At 43.0% G+C, this 22,528-nt stretch overlaps 1 protein-coding gene across 2 annotated transcripts in view; it reads right to left on the reverse strand.

Moving 5' to 3' along the window:
- The window catches only part of LOC139380627 (myosin XVI), a 180,384-nt gene that overhangs the window by 136,926 nt on the left and 20,930 nt on the right, over window positions 1-22,528 (reverse strand). For both annotated transcript variants that reach the window (XM_071123511.1, XM_071123510.1), the window contains exons 2-4: window positions 17,699-17,971; window positions 2,608-2,678; window positions 2,327-2,470 (exon numbers count right to left, since the gene is read on the reverse strand). In XM_071123511.1, the coding sequence (XP_070979612.1) occupies window positions 2,327-2,470; window positions 2,608-2,678; window positions 17,699-17,971 (488 nt within the window). The remainder of the gene's footprint in view (window positions 1-2,326; window positions 2,471-2,607; window positions 2,679-17,698; window positions 17,972-22,528) is intronic.

Consider the following 22,528-nt stretch of genomic DNA (forward strand, 5'->3'; position numbering starts at 1 on the left):
GATAGTCTAATACTGCAGACAGTAGACCTGACGCAAACCACTCTGATAGTCTAATAGTACCGAACACCAGACTTGACCCAAACCACTCTGATAGTCTAATACTGCAGACACCAGACCTGACCCAAACCACTCTGATAGTCTAATACTGCAGACAGCAGACCTGACCCAAACCACTCTGATAGTCTAATACTGCAGACAGCAGACCTGACCCAAACCACTCTGATAGTCTAATAGTACCGAACACCAGACCTGACCCAAACCACTCTGATAGTCTAATAGTACCGAACACCAGACCTGACCCAAACCACTCTGATAGTCTAATACTGCAGACACCAGACCTGACCCAAACCACTCTGATAGTCTAATACTGCAGACACCAGACCTGACGCAAACCACTCTGATAGTCTAATACTGCAGACACCAGACCTGACCCAAACCACTCTGATAGTCTAATACTGTAGACACCAGACCTGATCCAAACCACTCTGATAGTATAATACTGCAGACACCAGACCTGACCCAAACCACTCTGATAGTCTAATACTGCAGACACCAGACCTGACCCAAACCACTCTGATAGTCTAATACTGCAGACACCAGACCTGACCCAAACCACTCTGATAGTCTAATACTGCAGACACCAGACCTGACCCAAACCACTCTGATAGTCTAATACTGCAGACACCAGACCTGACCCAAACCCCTCTGACAGTCTAATACTGCAGACACCAGACCTGACCCAAACCACTCTGATAGTCTAATACTGCAGACACCAGACCTGACCCAAACCACTCTGATAGTCTAATACTGCAGACATCAGACCTGACCCAAACCACTCTGACAGTCTAATACTGCAGACACCAGACCTGACCAAAACCTTTATGATACTGCAAGGAACCACTCTCCTTAGGGCCAACTCTTTTTTATCCATACGTACTACGTGTGTGTATATGTGTATTTATGTATATATATATATATACACACACACAGTTGAAGTTGGAAGTTTACAAACACTTAGATTGAAGTCACTAAAACTCGTTTTTCAACCACTCCACAAATTTCTTATTAACGTACTGTGGTTTTGGCAAGTCGGTTAGGACATCTACTTTGTGCATGACATAAGTAATTTTTCCAACAATTGTTTACAGACAGATTATTTAAATTATAATTCACTGTATCACAATTCCAGTGGGTCAGACGTTTACATACACTAAGTTGACTGTGCCTTCAAACAGCTTGGAAAATCGCAGAAAATTATGTCATGGCTTTAGAAGCTTCTGATAGGCTAATTGACATGGTTTTAGTCAATTGGAGGTGGATGTGGATGTATTTCAACGCCTACCTTAAAACTCAATGCCTATTTGCTTGATCACGGGAAAATCAAAATAAATCAACCAAGACCTCAGAAAAGAATTTGCAGGCCTCCACAAGTCTGGTTCATCCTTGGGAGCAATTTCCAAACGCCTAAACGTACCACGTTCATCTGTACAAACAATAGTACGCAAGTATAAGCACCATGGGACCACGCAGCCGTCATACCGCTCAAGAAGGAGACGTGTTCTGTCTTCTAGAGATGAACGTACTTTGGTGCGAAAAGTGCAAATCAATCCCAGAACAACAGCAAATGACCTTGTGGAGATGCTGGAGGTAACAGGTACACAAGTATCTATATCCACAGTTAAACAAGTCCTATATCGATATAACCTGAAAGGCCGCTTAGCAAGGAAGACGCTATAAAAACTATCAAAAACGCCAGACTATGGTTTGCAACTGCACATGGGGACAAAGATCATACTTTTTGGAGAAACATCCTCTGGTCTGATGAAACAAAAATAAAACTGTTTGACCGTAATGACCATCGTTATGTTTGCAGGAAAAAATGGGAGGCTTGCAAGCCGAAGAACACCATCCTAACCATGAAGCACGGGGGTGGCAGCACCATGTTGTGGGGGTGTTTTGCTGCAGGAGGGACTGGTGCACTTCACAAAATAGATGGCATCGTGAGGAGAGAAAATTATGTGGATATTTTGAAGCAACATTTCAAGATATCAGTCAGGAAGTTAAAGCTTGGTCGCAAATGGGTCTTCCAAACGGACAATGACCCCAAGCATACTTCCAAAGTTGTGGCAAAACGGCTAAAGGACAACAAATTCACGGTATTGGAGTGGCCATCACAAAGCCCTGACCTCAATCCCATAGAACATTTGTGGGCAGAACTGAAAAAGCGTGTGCGAGTAAAGAGGCTTACAACCCTGACTCAGTTTCACTTCCGACTTCAACTGTATATGTGTGTGTGCGTGCGTGCGCGCGTGTGTGTGTTTCTCACCAGCAGTAGTAGCAGCACCATGTCGGCGTGGTCACACACACACGCTATGTGCAGGGCTGTCCAGAGGTCCTCATCCTGCAGGTTGACGTTTAACCCTCGCTCGATCAGAACCTCAGCCGCAAACACATTGTCATGACGAGCACACTATGGGATGAAGAGAGAGAGAGAAAGAGAAAGAGAGAGAAAGAGATAGAGAGAGGCGCGGTCAGATAGTGGTGAGCTAATTGAAAAACAGCAGGTGGATGTAGTTGTGTTTGTGCATGTGTGTGTGCATGTGTTACCAGGTGTAGAAGAGATCCTCCAGAGGAGATAGGTGTGTTGGGGTCAGCTCTCTCCTTCAGTAGACGCAGCACTGCAACATAGAACAGAGAGAGAGAAATGCAAACGTGCAGCTTGGTGTGTGAACACATGTGGATGTAGTAACAGAGATAGGCAGGACATTAGGAGGAAATATACCAGATAAACAACATAGGTAGACAACGGTTTATTAGGAAAAACCCAGTGCATTTTCCCAATAAAAGCGCAAGTGCAAATGCACACACAACACGCAGCACACACACACGACAGCTTCCTCCTCTCCAGTAAAATCCCCCTGTGTGTGACTTGTTCTCTGTTTGCCCTTCAGGAGTCACTCAGTCAGTCAGTCAGTCAGTCAGTGTGTATTATAGCAGTCCTCCAGTATCCCCAATAGCACCCATTTCTGTTGTAGCCCCAGACAAACTCACTTGATTTAACTCATTGACGGCTTGATGATTAGTTGACAAGTTGAATCAAGTGTGCTTGTCCTGAACTATAGCAAAAATGTGTGCTGTTGGGGGGGGGGGGGGGGGGGTACTGGAGGACTGGAGATGGGAAACACTGGAGTTGGTCTGACAGGTGGAGCGCCTGCCTAGAAACACACGTCTCACTCATTCACATCCCATCAGCTCTACTGAGCCACAGTGGACTGCACTAACACACTGCACTACAAATACAGTATCCATAACACTGACATGCTGACACAGATTACCTGGTAATTCTCTACAAACCATTCTACTGTACTCACACATAGACATAGATCTGCTTTACAACGATCAGTACTCACCCACCAACATCTATTATTCACAAGGAACACAGAACTGCTGAGCCTTTACTCACAGACTAACCCAGATCTGCCCTAACCACTACCCTCAATAATGATTCTACATGAAAGCGATAAAAGGAGAAGGAAATTACTGAGGGAGAGTATTAGATACAGAGAGAATTAATAAAAGACTGAGATGGACAGATTTGAGGGCAGAGAAAGAGAGAGAGAGGAGCGAGGGGGGAGGTCTTTAGACATATTTTCCCTCAACAACAGTGATAAGCCAAGATGGATGCTGGATAAACACTGGGAGACCTTACCTCAGCAGAACACTGACCTACTCACGCAAGCCTCTGTCAGACTGGCATGCACTGTCATACACACACACACCTATAAAGCGTCTGTGCACACACTGACTCACTGAATCTCTCAAACACTCACTTAACCAGAGCCATTAGCAGTGAGCGTAACAACCACTGTAATTACCAAGGTGAACCATAGTGAGGAGCCCCACAGGGTTGTTTTACCTTAAGTCAGGGGTACACAAATACTATTTGAGAAGGTCCGGTCAAACACATTTCCTAGAAGGCAAAGGTCCGGATAGATATTTGTATTTATTAATGTAGTGACAAACCCCTCCTTGCGACCCATGCATCACCAAACTGTTCACACTCGTCCTGTTGGCGGAGATAAGATTTTGCAGTTTTAAGTGTGCTTTGAATTCTAAATAAATCACCTGACAGTGTCACCAGTCAAGCACCCCCACACCAGCACATCTCCTCCTCCATGCTTCACGGTGGGAACCACACATGTGGATGTCATCCGTTCACCTACTCTGTGCCACACAAAGACATAGCGGTTGGAACCAAAAATCTCAAATTTGGACTCATTGGGACTAAAGGACAAATTTCCACCGGTCTAATATCCATTGATAGTGTTTCTTGGCCCAAGCAAGTCTATTATTCTTATTGGTGTCCTTTAGTAGTGGTTTCTTTGCAGAAATTCGACCATGAATGTTTGATTCACGCTGTCTCCTTTGAACAGTTGATGTTGAGATGTGTCTGTTACTTGAACTCTGTGAAGAATTTATTTGTCCTGCAATCTGATGTGCAATTAACTCTAATGAGTTTATCGTCTGCAGCTCTGGGTCTTCCTTTCCTTTTGCAATCCTCCAAGCCAGTTTCATCATGTACTTGAAGAAACATTCAAAGTTCTTGACATTTTCCGTATTGACTGACCTTCATGTCTTAAAGTAATGATGGACTGTCGTTTCTGCTTATTTGAGCTACAATGGACTTGGTCTTTTACCAAATAGAGCTATTTTCTGTGTACCAGCCCTACTTTGTCACAACACTTGCTTAAGAAAAAAGACAATCCACAAATGAACTTTTAACAAGGCACACCTGTGAATTGAAATGCTTTCCAGGTGAGAGAATGCAAAGAGTGTGCAAAGCTTTCATCAAGTCAAAGAATTTGAAATATAAAATGTATTTTGATTTGTTTAACACTTTTTTGGTTACTACATGATTCCATATATGTTATTTCATAGTTTTGATGTTGTTAGGAATTTTCTGAATAATGACTAAACAATATCTACATTTTAAATAGAACTATAACTAATTAAACGTCTACTCTGTTTTATTATATCTGATTAATAATGTTAATTCATAAGGAAGGGATTGTTTAGCATGAAACAGGGGGTAATTAAACATAATAAGTACCATTCAGCTAGGTTGGGGAGGAATGGATTGTGGGTTTTTAGGGTAAGCAAAAAGGGTCGTTAACCTATGGTTGAACCGACTCAACTTAACTCTGGGATGTTTAGATAAGGCAGTGAGTGCCTCCCTGGGTTTTCCATTATCTGGAACTGTCTTCCAAATAGTGATGGATGAAGGTGAAGATTCCAGAAGTTAATCTTGATAATAGTGTGTGTGAGCTAGGGGGTTGGAATAAACGTTTGAACCTGCTTTGTCCTGGTTGATAGGAGGAAGGACATTTTATAACCTATGACGTCATATTTTGTATATAAACTGTTGTTCGTGGTTCCATGGGAGCGAGCTCCGAGAATGAATACTATTATCTAATTTTGATAAGACTGGTCTCTGTCTATTTTATGCAAATGGGAATCTTACAAATTCTTATAAAATAGACTGAGTGAATTTAATTATAGGAATTATGAAATTCCAATGACAGATGTCTTCACTATTATTCTACAATGTAGAAAATAGTAAAAATAAAGAAAAACCCTTGACTGGTAGTATATATATATATATACCACTGTAACAATGATGTAACAGTTTCACTGCGGTATAGTTTGACCTTGCAGTGTGTGTTTCAGCACAGCCAGTGGCATCACTTGTTAGTGATTATTTTTCTGATCCTCAGGTAGTACAGGCCGCTCCATTCATTTCCCTCTAGGTCATATACCGTAGGGACCCCACTTATCAACCAACCAATCTTTGCTTAGTCTTGATAATGGAGGATCCTAGTCGTATGGATGGATGTCTGGATGTATTATGAATACACGAGTACACAGTCACCGAAAGACACACACATTTACATGCACACCCACACAGTCTTCTAATGGTCCTTACTGGAGCTTAAATGGTTGATGAGGAAGAACACAGCCTTCCTAAAGTCAATGAACACAATTATCTCACACACACACACACACACACACACACACACACACACACACACACACACACACACACACACACACACACACACACACACACACACACACACACACACACGCGCACGCACGCCCACAATAACACACACCTTTCTGTCTCCCACCTAAAAGCTCAGGAATATAACCCCACCTAGATTAGTAATTAAGGATAATGGTGGTTGGCTCACCTACAGTGCTTTAGTAGAATGGTAGATATCCCTTGATAACATTGTCTGCTAAATGACTAATGCACACGCACACATTTATATGCGCACGCACACAGTCTTCTGGTTCTTAATGGATCTTAAATGGTTGATGAGGAAGAACATAGCCTTCCTAAAGTCATTCAACACTAATTTCTCTCTCGCTCGCTCGCTCTCTCTCACATACACACACACACACACACACAAAAACACCGTCTCTCTCCCGCCTAAAAGCTCAGGAATATAATCCCAACTACTGTAGGTTAGTAATTAAGGCTAATTAACATATGTGGTGGTTGGTTCACCTACAGTGCTTCAGTAGAATGGTGAATAACCCTGGATAACATTGTCTGCTAAATGACTAAACTGTGAAATCTAAACACTACTGTATATATTAATTGAATCACTAGTCATCAGAAATAATAGACTGATACAGTCAGGCATCAGTCTGGACGGCATCAGGTCTGTTTGACCTTCCACACACTTGAAGGACCCGTCTATGTGTTTTTATAGGGCATTGTTGAACATGAAGTCAGAAGTCAAGAGCTATGTATGTATTGACCCTCAGGGCAATCAAACAGAAGTGCTGTATGCTGGACCATATGGCTGATGTTCCGTTTCTGTTCTATTGGATCATGACAACACTTTCCGGTGTTGTGGTCCTCTATTAGTCCATACGTTTACACTGCCCACTGTTCTGCTGTTCTATTGGTCCATAGGTCAACACTGTCCTCAGTCCCGCTCTACTATTGGTTCATATGCCAACGCTACCCACTGTCATGTTCTATTGAAATTATTGACAGGTACTATCCAGTACTGCTGTGGACCATTACATCTCTACACACTCCAAGACCATATCTTTTCCATCCCCTACACACAATACTACCACCTAGCTCATATACTACTCACGGAAAACCAATGGATACCCTGTCTTCATGATTAGCATTATTATTACCACTGTGCATACTACCTTCTTACCTACTTTTTATTTGAGTATGATTGATATTGATGTTGGACGGTACTGTTGAGTGAGCTCGCGGGTAAACATTTCACTGCACCTTTTATGCCTAATAAACTGTGTGCGCACCGAATCAAACTGGACTTGATTTTATCAGTGCTAACTCTGGGAGTGAGCATTTTGGCAGCAGTGTAAATGAATGTAAATCAGGTTGTTGCTCTTTTTCCCTGTGTTTAGTGTGTTTGTCTGTGTGCTCTGTTTCATCAGGCTGTTTGACCGTGAAGAGAGAGAGGGAGAGTGTGTTTGTCTGTGTGCTCTGTTTCATCAGGCTGTTTGACCGTGAAGAGAAAGAGAGAGAGTGTGTTTGTCTGTGTGCTCTGTTTCATCAGGCTGTTTGACCGTGAAGAGAGAGAGGGAGAGTGTGTTTGTCTGTGTGCTCTGTTTCATCAGGCTGTTTGACCGTGAAGAGAAAGAGAGAGAGTGTGTTTGTCTGTGTGCTCTGTTTCATCAGGCTGTTTGACCGTGAAGAGAGAGAGGGAGAGTGTGTTTGTCTGTGTGCTCTGTTTCATCAGGCTGTTTGACCGTGAAGAGAAAGAGAGAGAGTGTGTTTGTCTGTGTGCTCTGTTTCATCAGGCTGTTTGACCGTGAAGAGAGAGAGGGAGAGTGTGTTTGTCTGTGTGCTCTGTTTCATCAGGCTGTTTGACCGTGAAGAGAGAGAGGGAGAGTGTGTTTGTCTGTGTGCTCTGTTTCATCAGGCTGTTTGACCGTGAAGAGAGAGAGGGAGAGTGTGTTTGTCTGTGTGCTCTGTTTCATCAGGCTGTTTGACCGTGAAGAGAGAGAGAGGGAGAGTGTGCGAGAAAAAGAGAGAAAACAACCAGCTGTCATTTTGGGGAAAACTGAAAAACAGCTGTGGGAGACATATGTGGAGTTTCCATAGCAACCAGATGGGAGCCGTTGTGGAGAGAGGGAAAGAGAGATGGAGGGAGAGAGCGAGAGCTGGAGAGAAGAGGCGGGAGGAATAACGACAGAGGAAAGGAGAAAGAGAGAGAGAAGACTGATGTTCTCTGTTTGTCCCAGACCTCCCCGACATTCAGGTCTTTCATCCACCCTTCTTTCCAATAAAAGATGACCCTATCCTCCCTATCGGCATATTCCACTCTTCAGCCATCCAAAAGATGACCACATACTGCTTATCATACAGTCCCTACAGCCAAGCTCTAACCAGATGCAACCAGAATGCAAACACTGAATGGAATGCACTATGAGTCCAATGCCAACCTTGAATAGATTCCTGATGACTCAACAGAGTCGCCCTATCAGTTATAGAAGTGGAGTTGGATCAGACATATTTCTGGAAATGCCAAGTCAGACACATTCCAGAAAGGGAAACATGTTTCCACTCTGACCTTGTACTGCCAGACCTGGCAGAGGCACTCCAGTCTCTCTTGCATAACATGTATAAATTGCATTATGTACATGATTATCGAGTCGCTGGTGTACAGTTAGAGTAGGCTCCACTACAGCCCTGAGAGCTATGTCTACTGAGTTAATGATATACAATGGAAGCAAGTGATGCCAACATGATATCATTGATAAGAGTCGATCTGGTATGATTCTGCAAAAATACAGGCATCAAGGAACCTGATGTGAATACATTGCATACACTATGGGCGCCTAGAGAAAAGCATCCCGGACATGCATTGCATTCAGGCAGGGAGACGTATGCAATGGATGCAGCGGGGGAAAAAAAAGAGAAGTATACAGTTATACTGTATCTTGACCTCTAGGGAGAGAGGGAGAGGGGAAGAAGTATTACATAGTCGGTGAGTGGAGGGTATGTCTAGGCTACTTCATAAGGGGATGGAATCCAAATGCACTTGTTCAAATCCCACCCGATCCATCTCTCTCTTTCTCTCAATGTTTCTCTCTGTTCTATTCATCCCAGAACTCCATCCTTGTGAATGTATCTTCAAATGCCCCTTCAATGACGACGTACGTTACCTATCACCTCTTTTTCACATTCCTTACCAGTCCACCATCCATATTATGAGTTCCTATGTGTGTTCCGCTATACCTCATCGCAACCCTCCAATATGAAACCTACTGTAAATTCTCATCCCTGTAAATTATTCCGTCTCAGTTCTTCTTATCAGACATTCATAGTCACCACAATCCCTCGTCTTGCATGGCTGCTCTATGTTTTCCAAAAGAGCTTTGGAGTATTCTCTCCGTTTCCATCCTTCAGGAAAAACAATATACACTGTTCTCAGACAAGACACAATCCTAAGAGTACAGACTTCCATGATGGGATCTGTGATGCAGAAAAAAGTTATCTAGAGAGATTTGGGATTTGTAATTCCACCGCATTATTTGGGGAATACTTTCTGTGAATCTCTGTGAGTAATGCTTTATGAATTCTGTTAGAGTGATTAAGCTATGCATTCATATAGCCTGTTATGCATTTTTTTAAAGGATTGTAGCAAGTATTAAATGCAGTATTATGTGTGCATAGACAGATGGATCATAAAAAGTGTTAACCAAGTTTATTCTCTCCCAAACAATCTTGAAGCATTGAAGGACATTCAGTTAGTAGTAGTCTGTTGGAACAAGCTTCCCTAGGGCTTGACATCTTAATTACAAAATGCTACAAGATAATATGCAGCAGATGTAAGAATGGAATCTAAATTACATTTGTACTGAGCAAAGCTCAGTAGCAACAAATGAGTTCACAAGTATGTGCTTTCCTTATTAAAGTTTCTCTTAAGCTCCTCTTGTTTCTCAAGTAATATCTCTGGCTTAATTCTCACATTGGGTTAGATACCCCTATTACTAGTCTGTTCAACCTCTCTTTTGTATCGTCTGAGATTCCTAAAGATTGGAAAGCAGCCGCAGTCATCCCAATCTTCAAAGGGGAAGACACACTAGACCCAAACTGTTACAGGCCTATATCCATCCTTCCCTGCTGTTCTAAAGTCTTCGAAAGCCAAGTGAGCAAACAGATCACTAACCATTTCAAATCCCACCGTACCTTCTCACCTATGCAATCTGGTTTCCGAGTTGGTCATGGGTGCACCTCAGCCACGCTCAAGGTCCTAAACGATATCATAATCGCCATCGATAAAAGACAGCACTGTGCAACTGTCTTCATCGACCTGGACAAGGCTTTTGACTCAATCACCGTATTCTTATCGGCAGACTCAACAGCTTTGGTTTCTCTAATGACTGCCTCGCCTGGTTCACTAACTACTTCTCAGATAGAGTTCAGTGTGTCAAATCGGAGGACCTGTTGTCTGGACCTCTGACAGTCTCTATGGGGGTGCCACAGGGTTCAATTCTCAGGCTGACTGTTTTCTCTGTATATATCAATGATGTCGCTCTTGCTGCGGGTGAATAATTGATCTACCTCTACGCAGACGACACCATTCTGTATACATCTGGCCCTTCCTTGGACGCTGTGTTAACAAACCTCCAAACGAGCTTCAACGCCATACAACACTACTTCAGTGGCCTCTAACTGATCTTAAATGCAAGTAAAACAAAATGCATGCTCTTCAACCAATCGCTGCCCGCACCCGCCTGCCCGACTAGCTTCACAACTCTGGACGGTTCTGACTTAGAATATGTGGACAATTATAAATTCTTAGGTGTCTGGTTAGACTGTAAACTCTCCTTCCAGACTTACATTAAGCATCTCCAATCCAAAATTACATCTAGAATCGGCTTCCTTTTTTTCAACAAAGCCTCCTTCACTCATGTTGCAAAACATACCCTTGTAAAACTGACTATCCTACCGATCCTTGACTTCGGTGACGTAATTTACAAAATATCCTCCAACACTCTACTCAGCAAATTGGATGCAGTCTATCACAGTGCCATCTGTTTTGTCACCAAAGCCTCATATACTTCCCACCACTGCGACCTGTACGCTCTCATTGGCTGGTCCTCGCTACATATTTGTCACCAAACCCACTGGCTCCAGGTCATCTATAAGTCTTTGCTAGGTAAAGCTCCACCTTATCTCAGCTCAGTGGTCACGATAGCAACACCCACCCGTAGCACACGCTCCAGCAGGTATATTTCACTGGTCATCCCTAAAGCCAACACCTCCTTTGGCCCCCATTCCTTCCAGTTTTCTGCTGCCTATGACTGGAACGAATTGCAAAAATCACTGAAGTTGGAGACTTATATCTCCCTCACTAACTTTAAGCGTCAGCAGTCAGAGCAGCTTATCGATCGCTGCAGCTGTACACAGCCCATCTGTAAATAGTCCATCCAACCAACTACCTACCTCATCCCCATATTTGTTTTTGTTTTTCTGCTCTTTTGCTCACCAGTATTTATACTTGCACATCCTCATCTGCACATCTATCACTCCAGTGTTAATTGTTAAATTGTAATTACTTCGCCACTATGCCCTATTTATCGCCTTATCTCCTTCATTTGCACTTTCTGCATACAGATTTTTCCATTGTGTTATTGACTGTACGTTTGTTTATCCCATGTGTAACATTGTTGTTTTTGCCGCACTGCTTTGCTTTATCTTAGCCAGGTCGCAGTTGTAAATTAGAACTTGTTCTCAACTGGCCTGCCTGATTAAATAAAGGCAAAATAAATACATGAAATGTAAAACATTGATCAGTTCCCCTATTTGGTGGACAAAGGCCACAATAATCACAAAGAGTCAGTTATTGTGTCCAGATTGCTGGTTTCTCTCTCTTTCTCACTCCTTCGTTCAATCAACGGAGAGGATTTGGCACGGTGTCACAGCATGACATCTACCTTCCACTGCAAAGGCCCCTGGGAAAGGGATTGATGTGTGGTGCAGACAACGAGCTTCTAGCTCTGACAGATACATAACTGTACCAGAGCTGTATGGGAGTGAGGACGATCTTCAACACGGACACTATCAAGCTTGCTATACTGAACCCGATCAGATAGGATCAGTGATCACGCTTTGGGTATAAGCATGCAATTAGCTTGACTGTGTATGTAGACATCTTAACAAAGGTGTGTGTGTGTGTGTGTGTGTGTGTGTGTGTGTGTGTGTGTGTGTGTGTGTGTGTATGCTTTCTTGCATATGTGTGAGCGTGGTGCTAAACGCTGAGGTGAGGAAGACATGTAACAATGACAGCAGAGGCCATTAGTGCTTCTACTTCCGACAGACAGACAGACAGACAGACAGACAGACAGACAGACAGACAGACAGACAGACAGGGTGCTACTGGTGCTAGGCTATTAACTGTCTGTCTTTCTGATCTATATGTGCTGATCAATAGAGGACAGACTCAAGAGGAGGACGCGAGTAGGGAGAGGGGAGGAGGAGAAAGGATGATTTTCCTACATGTAATTACACTTGTCTTAAGTGACAGGAGGTCTCAGTTGATTGTGTAATGTATGCACGACAGGGCACCCAATCACTGATACTGATGCTACAGTATTTTAGTACAAACAGGACGTTTCATAGTCAAAGAGAATCTCAACCGTTATCATTCTCTGATTTGATATATTATGAAATCTAAATCACAAGTCACATGATCATATCATGATGTATAGTAATCTGATATTAAAACACCCACTACTTTGGTTAGATGCAGAGTAATAAAGGGCAGATGCTAATATTAAACAGGTTTCCTAGGCATTGAGACACAGAACTATATTATGATTATCAGGTTATCAAACAGCTGTGAACTGCAACTGGACAGAGAGCCAGTCTGTCACACTCAAGTAATATCTCTCTCTACCAGACACCTAACCTCATATAAGAGAATAAAAAGTATTCATATACAGTAGACTCAATCTCATCAAACATATGATTTTGCAGGGAACGTAACATCTAATATCACCTCAATAACACAGCTACTGTATATACCAATCATTCCCCAGTGTGGAACATTCCATATCATCATTCTGGAATGGTATTGTGAATTGATTTTTGATTCCACGCCTCTTGAAGAGAACAGATGCTCCGGTCACAGCCGTGCCTCCCACTGATGAAGTTAAGAGATTACTTTAGAAAGGCAATTTCACCAAATGTCACTACCAATGCAAGTCCCAGTTTACATATGGCAGGGAGGAATCGAGCTGAAAAAGGCTCAGGTCTCTCTCGTCTCTCATTCTCTCTTTTCCCCCCATTCACCATATCCCTCCCTGCCTGTTATTTTTCTTTGATTCTCACTTTCTACTTTTTTTACGACATAGCCCTCTATCCTCTCCTTTCAATCTCTTTACCCATCTCCACATCTCTGTCACTCTCTATTTTCCTCTCTGCTTCCATCGTATTTCCTGACAGTGATTTCTGATAAGATAAGTGTGTGTGTCCATCTCTTATTACTAGCATTCCTCGTCAGCAGAGTGTTTATCATTTATCTGTGAATCTGTGTCCAAAGCCAACTCCATACTGACAAAGTTGAATTAGGATAGACACACAGACGGAGAGAGAAAGAGAGAGAGAGAGAGGGAGAGAGAGAGAGAGAGAGAGAGAGAGAGAGAGATGCCAAACATTCTTTAAATGATAATGAGTCATGATGGTACAAGGTGTTGTTTTCTCATCTGGAATGGTTCATAGCCATTATTGTATCAATCAAAGAACAAATGAAATTAAAACATATAATTAATTACAGAGGGAGGTTGGGTGCCATGATGAATACCGTACACAACTAATACAGAAGACGTTCATACCACAGACATTCCACAGTCATCCAGAATATCCCCATGCCTCGCTATAGCTAGATAAACGCTTGGACACAGTCTATCACTGTCATTTCATAGCTTTCCACTTCAATAAGAGATTCACCACCAGGTAAGGCCTTCACAAGATAAAGCAAAGCAGAAAACCAAATCTGCTACATACATCTTTGAATGTTGGTATTTCCTCCATCATCTCCAGAACAGAGGAGCTGATCTCATCACTAATAACAACGGGCTGAGATGAGATCCCTGTGGAATACTAAGCATTGATTGATCCACACATCCTCATGATCTCCGCAGAGTCCGGTTTTCCAGGGTTTGGGGAGCTTGGTACAGGCAGAACCAACCCCAATTCCCACCCCGTCCCCCTAAATTACCCCCCTTTCACCCCAGATGGACCCCTAGGTCTCTCGACATGGGGTGTATTTACACATTTCCTCCTCTCAAAAATGATTAAGGATTTTGCTGTGAATACAATTCCAGAAATGTTCCCACATATCTCCCGGGATAAAGGAGGCCTGAGGCGACCATGTTTCCTACATGGATTTGGAATGGAGTGGGATTGAGACAGAAACATGCTGTGGAGCATTACTGTATTTTCCCACACAGTAATTGGCACAGACGTACACATACACAGAGACACAGAAACTGACATTGCCTACAAGTAACATTACACACACAGAGACATAGAAACAGTCAACAGGCCAAAGATCAGGGTTGGGGAGTAACTGATTACATGTAATCTGATTACAAAAAAAACTATAAATGTAATCGCTTACTCTACCAGCAAAGATATTGTATCAGATTACAGATACTTTTTAAAAACGATATGATTACTTCTTGGATTACTCTTAAATTCAGAAAGGATGTTAGTGAAAAAAATACATTGAGACCTTTCTGCTTTCTGAATTACATTCAATTCAGCATTTAAAATGTTAACGATTTTTCCACCTGAGGGAGCCTGAGACCACTATGATGACACACCAAATGTGTATAAAGAATTATTGTTGTCTTCTTCTGCATTTTAAGGGGAAATTAATTAGAACGTAACTGAATGTAATCAGATTACAGTAATCCAAAAGACACATTACTGACTACAAATTTAGATAGTTAACCATGGGATCATTAAAGCAACAAATCAGTAATAGCAGGAATGAAAAGAAGGGAATTCAGTCCGATGATGTGAAATGAGACTTATCATCATGTCTCCATCTACACGGTATCATGCCTATGGAACATCAAATCTGCAGGACAACATCTTATCCAACACATCTTATCCAACAACATCTTGTCCAACAACATCTTGTCCAACAACATCTTGTCCAACAACATCTTGTCCAACCACATCTTGTCCAACCACATCTTTTCCAAAAACATCTTATCCAAAAACATCTTATCCAACATCTTGTCCAACCACATCTTTTCCAAAAACATCTTATCCAACAAAATCTTATCCAACAACATCTTGTTCAGCATAGCCTTGACAGTTCCAAGTCTAGTTAATCAGACCAATGGTTGGCAGCTGATTTTACCCACCATACCAAAAGCCAGTGGCAGTAACAGTCTTGTGCCAGTCCTGTACCATGCTGTTGCATGGGTGGTGATTAGGATTTCTACTCAGGGGTAAACAGGGGCGATTCATGCCCGGCCAAAGGACCAGGTTTTAGTCAGGCAGTTGCATGGGTACACCAGCTGCTCTCAAGTACCCCAGCTGAAGATCATTGGCAGCCCAAAGGGGGGAGATTAGCATAGTGACCTGCAATGGCTGCTGGGTGGTCTGACAGATACACACAGACAGCTGGGCAAACGGCTGGCAAACAAGAGCATGGGTGGCGAGAAAGATAAGGAAGGGATGGATGGAGAGAGAAAGAGAGCGAGAGAGAGAGAGAGAGAGAGAGAGAGAAAAAGGGAGAAAAAGGGAGAAAAAGGGAGAAAGACAGACAGAGAAGAAAAAAGGGAAGGGGGTAGAGAGAGAGAGAGAGAGAGAGAGAGAGAATAGGGAGAAAGAGAAGAGGCCATAGTGAGATAAATACGTCTATTGTAAAAGCACTCATAGAGTATCCACTAGTAGTGATACTTTATGAAGACATAGAGTATGTTTGACTGCAGCTCTGTGTGTATGGGACTGTGGCATTAAGGGTAGAGTCCCTCAGATCCCTGCCTGGGGCAACAGATGATTTAGAGTCAGGCTCACAAGAGCTCTCTCTCTCTCCCCTCTGAGGTCTAGGTAGAATCCTTAATGAGGAATCTCTCAGTTGATAGAATAGGGAGTGCGCACACACACACACACACACACACACACACACACACACACACACACACACACACACACACACACACACACACACACACACACAGTCAATCTGGTCAGAATAGCTGACTATGGTTGACTTAATATCATCTGCTCCATCGCACATAATGGGAGAAATCTCTGAGCTCTGTAATCGTTGTGCTGACCTGCACAACCCCTTCTGTATTAGATTACTTCTGCTTGTCTCCCAAGAGCTGCATTTCACTCTGAATATTAGCTAGGTGTGTTTTTATGAATAAGTGTGTGTGTGTTTGTGTGTGTGACAGAGTTAGAGAGTTTGTGTCATGACTAGCCTGTAATCAGTTTGAAGAATGAGCTAATACTGCAAAGCTAATGGCCACTCCTCACCCTTGCCACATCCATTTGTCTTTTCCCAACTGCTGCACTAACAAACACACACACACACACACACACACACACACACACACACACACACACACACACACACACACACACACACACACACACACACACACACACACACACACACACACACACACTAAGCAGAATACTGATTAGCAGCTGAAACTGGAGAGGGAATGAAGAGTGAATATTGAAGGAGGAACAGAATACAAAGAGAGGAAGGGAGAAAAATAAGGACTAGAGAGAGAGAGAGGCTTTTTTTATCGCTCCGTGGGAGGCACTGACTAAATGTCTTCTGTTCACTTTCAACTGAGACCCACTTTGGGATGCTGATAATGTTTTGAGGTCTGTTGCATTACTATAGGTCTGTAGGGATGGGTGTGGAGAGGGTAAACCCAAAACATGTGAACTAGGTCTGATGCATTACTATAGGTCTGTAGGGATGGGTGTGGAGAGGGTAAACCCAAAACATGTGAACTAGGTCTGATGCATTACTATAGGTCTGTAGGGATGGGTGTGGAGAGGGTAAACCCAAAACATGTGAACTAGGTCTGTGCACGCCAGTGTACACATGTCCGTATATGTGTGTGAGTGATTTGAAAGGGACTCATATGGTCCGCAGACGTGCAGAGAATGATGTAAGTGCTGTAAGAGTAGGGCTCATGGTCGGCAGGGTAGCCTAGTGTTTAGAGCGTTGGACTAGTAACCGGAAGGTTGCAAGTTCAAACCCCCAAGCTGACAAGGTACAAATCTGTTGTTCTGCTCCTGAACAGGCAGTTAACCCACTGTTCCTAGGCTGTCATTGAAAATAAGAATTTGTTCTTAACTGACTTGCCTGGTTAAATAAAGGTTAAATATAAAAATAAAATGTATGCCACTCAGTACACACTGAACACTTCCCACTGCCTATTCTGATTGAACTGACTCAAAGCTCATAAAACTGTCAGAAGTCAATAGCTCAAATTAAGTGCTACTGAACTCAGATATGATGCCATCAGTTTGTGAATATAATCTAAGACAGTTTTACAGAAATATAGCCATTACACTCTGGAAATACTAGCATCAACATACTCACACTCTTTATCTGTATAGCTTCCCCCCATAAACACAAACCTTCTTTGTCGTCGTGGCGTACGATGGCGTCTTGTATGATGTCACCGAGGCTGAAGCGAATGCTGTGTCTCTTCATGTGGCTGGTGGGCGGGGCTTTTACCTTGACTCCTCCTCCCAGTTTCTGCAGGGTCTTCTCCCGCTCATAGTACTCCCTTATTTGGTCACAGCGCATCCTCCTGACCAGACGCTGGCGCTGGCCAAACGGGAGAGACTCCAGCAGACACTGGTCGATCTCCATGTTCTGACGAAACACGTTACATAGCTGAAAACAACCTGCAGAGGGAGGGAGGGAGGTAGAGAAGGGAAAAGGAGAGAGAAATACATTAGCATATCATGTTTTGTGATGAAAATCTGTCTCAACAGTTTATACAAGTTGAGAATAGAGTGATGTTAAACATAGTAGAACAGCTAGTGTGTGTGTGTGTGTGTGTGTGTGTGTGTGTGTGTGTGTGTGTGTGTGTGTAAGACACAGACACTGCTGTTAGATAAAAGTAAATAACTTGAACCACTCCATGTTTATTTAAATAGTCTGACACTGAGCGAATAGAACAACACTTGGATGATAAAGCACACCAGTGCTGTCTGTTTCACCCACAAGCCTTTAGTGTGTGTGTGTGTTTATAATTGACTACACTGGGATGATAAAGTACACCAGTGCTCTCTGTTTCACCCACAAGCCTATAGTGTGTGTGTGTGTTTATAATTGACTACACTTGGATGATAAAGTACACCAGTGCTGTCTGTTTCACCTACAAGCCTTTAGTGTGTGTTTATAATGGACTACACTGGGATGATAAAGTACACCAGTGCTGTCTGTTTCACCTACAAGCCTTTAGCCTTTAGTGTGTGTGTTTATAATGGACTACACTGGGATGATAAAGTACACCAGTGCTCTCTGTTTCACCCACAAGCCTATAGTGTGTGTGTGTGTTTATAATTGACTACACTTGGATGATAAAGTACACCAGTGCTGTCTGTTTCACCTACAAGCCTTTAGTGTGTGTGTTTATAATGGACTACACTGGGATGATAAAGTACACCAGTGCTGTCTGTTTCACCTACAAGCCTTTAGTGTGTGTGTTTATAATGGACTACACTTGTACTGCCTTTATCCTCTGGGTGTTTTGAAAAAACACCACACTGTTTAATGTCCTCTCTCCTGCATCCCAACGGCTGTAGTGAATATCATGACTTAGCATGTTGCCTGTCCCAGTGGAAGAGAGCCAGTTGTTCTGCTCACTATCCAGTCGCTGAACCTATTATTGTCTGTCTGCCTATTACTGCTGCAGCACAGCTAAACCTCAGTGACTGCAGTGGAATGGATCACGACACATCAGGATCAAACCATGCTTATTTAAGAAGGTAGTTCCAGACTTATAAAATGGTAAATGTGCATAGCATTGTTCAGTGATGAAGGCTGAAAATCAGACCAACCAGAAGTAAAGTTGCAATTCATAGGCAATCAGAGACCATGATGCTTCCAAGCGCATAAAAAAGTAATCAGAAGGAATTGAATTCCAGACAATCTTGTTACCCAAAGTCTGCCCCCAGATGCAATACAGAAAGTGTTCAATGATGTGGTGATTGTGTGTGTGTGTGTGTGTGTGTGTGTGTGTGTGTGTGTGTGTGTGTGTTAGACAGAGACAAAGACAGCAGTGATTAGTGCAGTAATTCAGGTCACTGCTAGACCACAGGGGAGGGAAACAGAACTTTGGAAAGGCTGCCTTTGCAGATAAATTTCAGACAGTTCAATTTTTCTCACATACTCCTCTTCTATTCATGTCTGCTTGTCTAACTGTCTGTTTGTCTAACTGTCTGTTTGTCTAACTGCCTGTATGTCTGCTTGTCTAACTGTCTGCTTGTCTAACTGTCTGCTTGTCTAACTGCCTGTGTGTCTGCTTGTCTAACTGTCTGCTTGTCTAACTGTCTGCTTGTCTAACTGTCTGCTAGTCTAACTGTCTGCTAGTCTAACTGTCTGCTAGTCTAACTGTCTGCTTGTCTAACTGTCTGCTTGTCTAACTGTCTGCTAGTCTAACTGTCTGCTAGTCTAACTGTCTGCTAGTCTAACTGTCTGCTAGTCTAACTGTCTGCTAGTCTAACTGTCTGCTAGTCTAACTGACTGCCTTCTTTCCCTCTCCTTTTAACCAACTCTAATTCTCTTTTTCAGGTTATCTTCCTCCTCATCCCTCTCTCCTTTCCTCCTCGCCCTCACTCTGTCACTTTGCCTGTCTGACTGTCTTTCGCAGTCTCTTTACTTTTAAGCCCTCTCCACATCACTCTCACTTGGTCTTTAACCTCCTTGTCTTCCTCTTCCTCTTGTCTGCCCCATAACTATCTGCCTGTCTGTCTTCCTCTCACCCCTGTAATCTAATCCCTCCCTCCCTCCCTCCGTGTGTGTGATTCAGTAGACTGGTGCAGCAGGCTGCTGGCGAGGTTTAAACCACTGACAGTGGGATGCCTTTGAAGTACTGCAGCCTTTTTTAATGGCCCATCTCTCTCGCTATCTCTTCTCTCTCCCTTAATTTCTCTTCTCTCCTCTCTGCCTGTTACGCTTTTTAAAGAGGAGTAGGAATCACTGCAGTTAATTTTGTCATGCAGCTATGGAAATAAGAGCTGCGTTGTCTGAGCGTGTCAGCGTGTGTGTTTGTGTCTTTTCTCTGACGCTGTTCACATTATAATCTCTTCAGAGACCCATAAGCACCTACACAGACCTGAACATACACACATGCCCAAAAGAGACACATTTATAACCATAGCAGACATGGCACAGGAATTGAGAGGTGTTTATCCCCCAGCATGTTTTCTCTACTTGAAACAATGTTTATGTGAATCTGTATGTGTTATAGATCCTTATCAGGCTGATGAGTGATGTTACTGTGTCTTTAACTGCTTTTGCAATTAGATAATCATCTGCACACTCAACCACACACCTGCCTGCCTCCCAGACAGTAGGGCCAAAATGCCCGTATGTTATCTGCCTGGGCTGACAACATGAAAATGATATTTGAGACAATGGGGAGGGAATTAGAATATTGTTGAAACCAGGTGTCTGCCTTAACATTTTCAGTTAGGGAAACTGCCTCGGGTTTGTACTGGTCTACACACACAGGCTCGTACTTTCACATACACACAAACACGCACATGATTGTGCACACGTTTGAGCGCGCTCTACCAGTGTGTTCCCTCTCTGCTCTCGCTCCCTTTTTCACCCATTTCTCTGCTATATGTCCTCCTTCTCCTTTGACTTTCTCTTACCCCCTCTATTTCCTTCCTCTCTTCATCCCCTTCTCCCTCCTGACCCTGTCTCTAGGCTCTGATAAGCCAGGATGCAGATTAAAGACACTTTAGAATTGCTGCAGTGAAGTAAGCTGCTCCCAGGCGCAGAAACCAATTACCCTATTAAACCTGCTCTGTGTGCCCAGCCCTGTGTCAGTACACACACCACCATCCCCACTATACCTCACTATACCATTCACTACTATTTAGCTTGTACAGCCTCTTATTAAGATGACTAGGCAGAGTTAGAGAGACAATACACCATGATAACTATGAAACTAGTGACACTGCCTGCCTTTTCCCCTCCCCCTCACCCATTCCCCAAACACGACTCTCTCCAAAGTCTACTGTCACCCCTGATAGACCTGGACGAAATTGACAAAAATCCATGTTGCGATAAATAGAACGATTGTTTTATAACATTAATGTGCACAACAGTTATTATATTCTCCTTTAAACTACTACTACTGGTTTGATGGTTGTATCCAACAACTGTCCCATTGACAATCACACATATTAGCAGACGTATTTTATTTCTCTAGTACAGGCTACTTATCGTGATGAACGAAATGAGCAAAATGCCTGTGGTAAGTGATCGGCATGGTTGGCGTCGATCATTTGCGGTTTATCGTCCCAGCTCTAGCCCCTGAGTCGTGGAGGATTTTGAAAAGAAGTGCAGCCAACCACTGTCGTGACAAGAGGAGGAGTACATTCTTCTCAGGACACACCCGCACAAGTGCTGCAGCTGGCGGAGCACATGTACTGTACATTACACAAGCATATACACTACAGCCCTTCAGCTCAAATGACACATAGCCTAATCCAAAGCCAAACCCCAACCAGAGGAGGCTAGCTCCTACCCTTTACTGACAGGCACAAAGCTCAGCCATATCTGGACTGGATTAGCTAGCTAGTTTTTACAGCTGGCCCAGTCTGACAGTAGATTGTCTATAGAGTATAGCTGGGTATATCTGTGTCTATAGCTGGTTATAAAACTGGTTGTTTGCATCCTGGATGCTGATTGGACAAGCAGAATTCCAAGCCATGCTGATTGGACAAGCAGCATTCCAAGCCATGCTGTATTGGCCGTCACAGATGAGACGAGACAACTTTTACTGAGCCAGTCAAATCACGCATCGATGGTAATAGAAAAATATATAAAACTAACAAAAATGCAGCTAGTGTACTGTCAATCCAAAGTTGGCTAGCTAGCAACAAGAACCTTGCCTGCGTAGAAGCCATTTTGTTTAGAACGGACGGCCAGTCCCTTTGCATAGCAACTATGCAAAAATAATTAAAGACTGGGTCTTGTCTGTGGCAACATGGCCAAAAGAACTAACAACCAGATTTTTGTCCAGACTATATCTTCTGGTGGAATAATTCAATTGTATGAATTGACTTGTAAAAATAAAGTCCATGAAAATATGTAATTCATTGCTGTTTTAAAATGTTGGTAACAGTTTTATAAAAGCAATGAGGCAGTGCTCCCGTGTCGGGCCAAACAGCGCCATTTACCTGTGACTGTATTCATGATACAGCACTGCCTCTTGTGCA

Source organism: Oncorhynchus clarkii, chromosome 22 (genome assembly GCF_045791955.1).
Source record: "Oncorhynchus clarkii lewisi isolate Uvic-CL-2024 chromosome 22, UVic_Ocla_1.0, whole genome shotgun sequence".
NCBI classification, from domain to species: domain Eukaryota; kingdom Metazoa; phylum Chordata; class Actinopteri; order Salmoniformes; family Salmonidae; genus Oncorhynchus; species Oncorhynchus clarkii.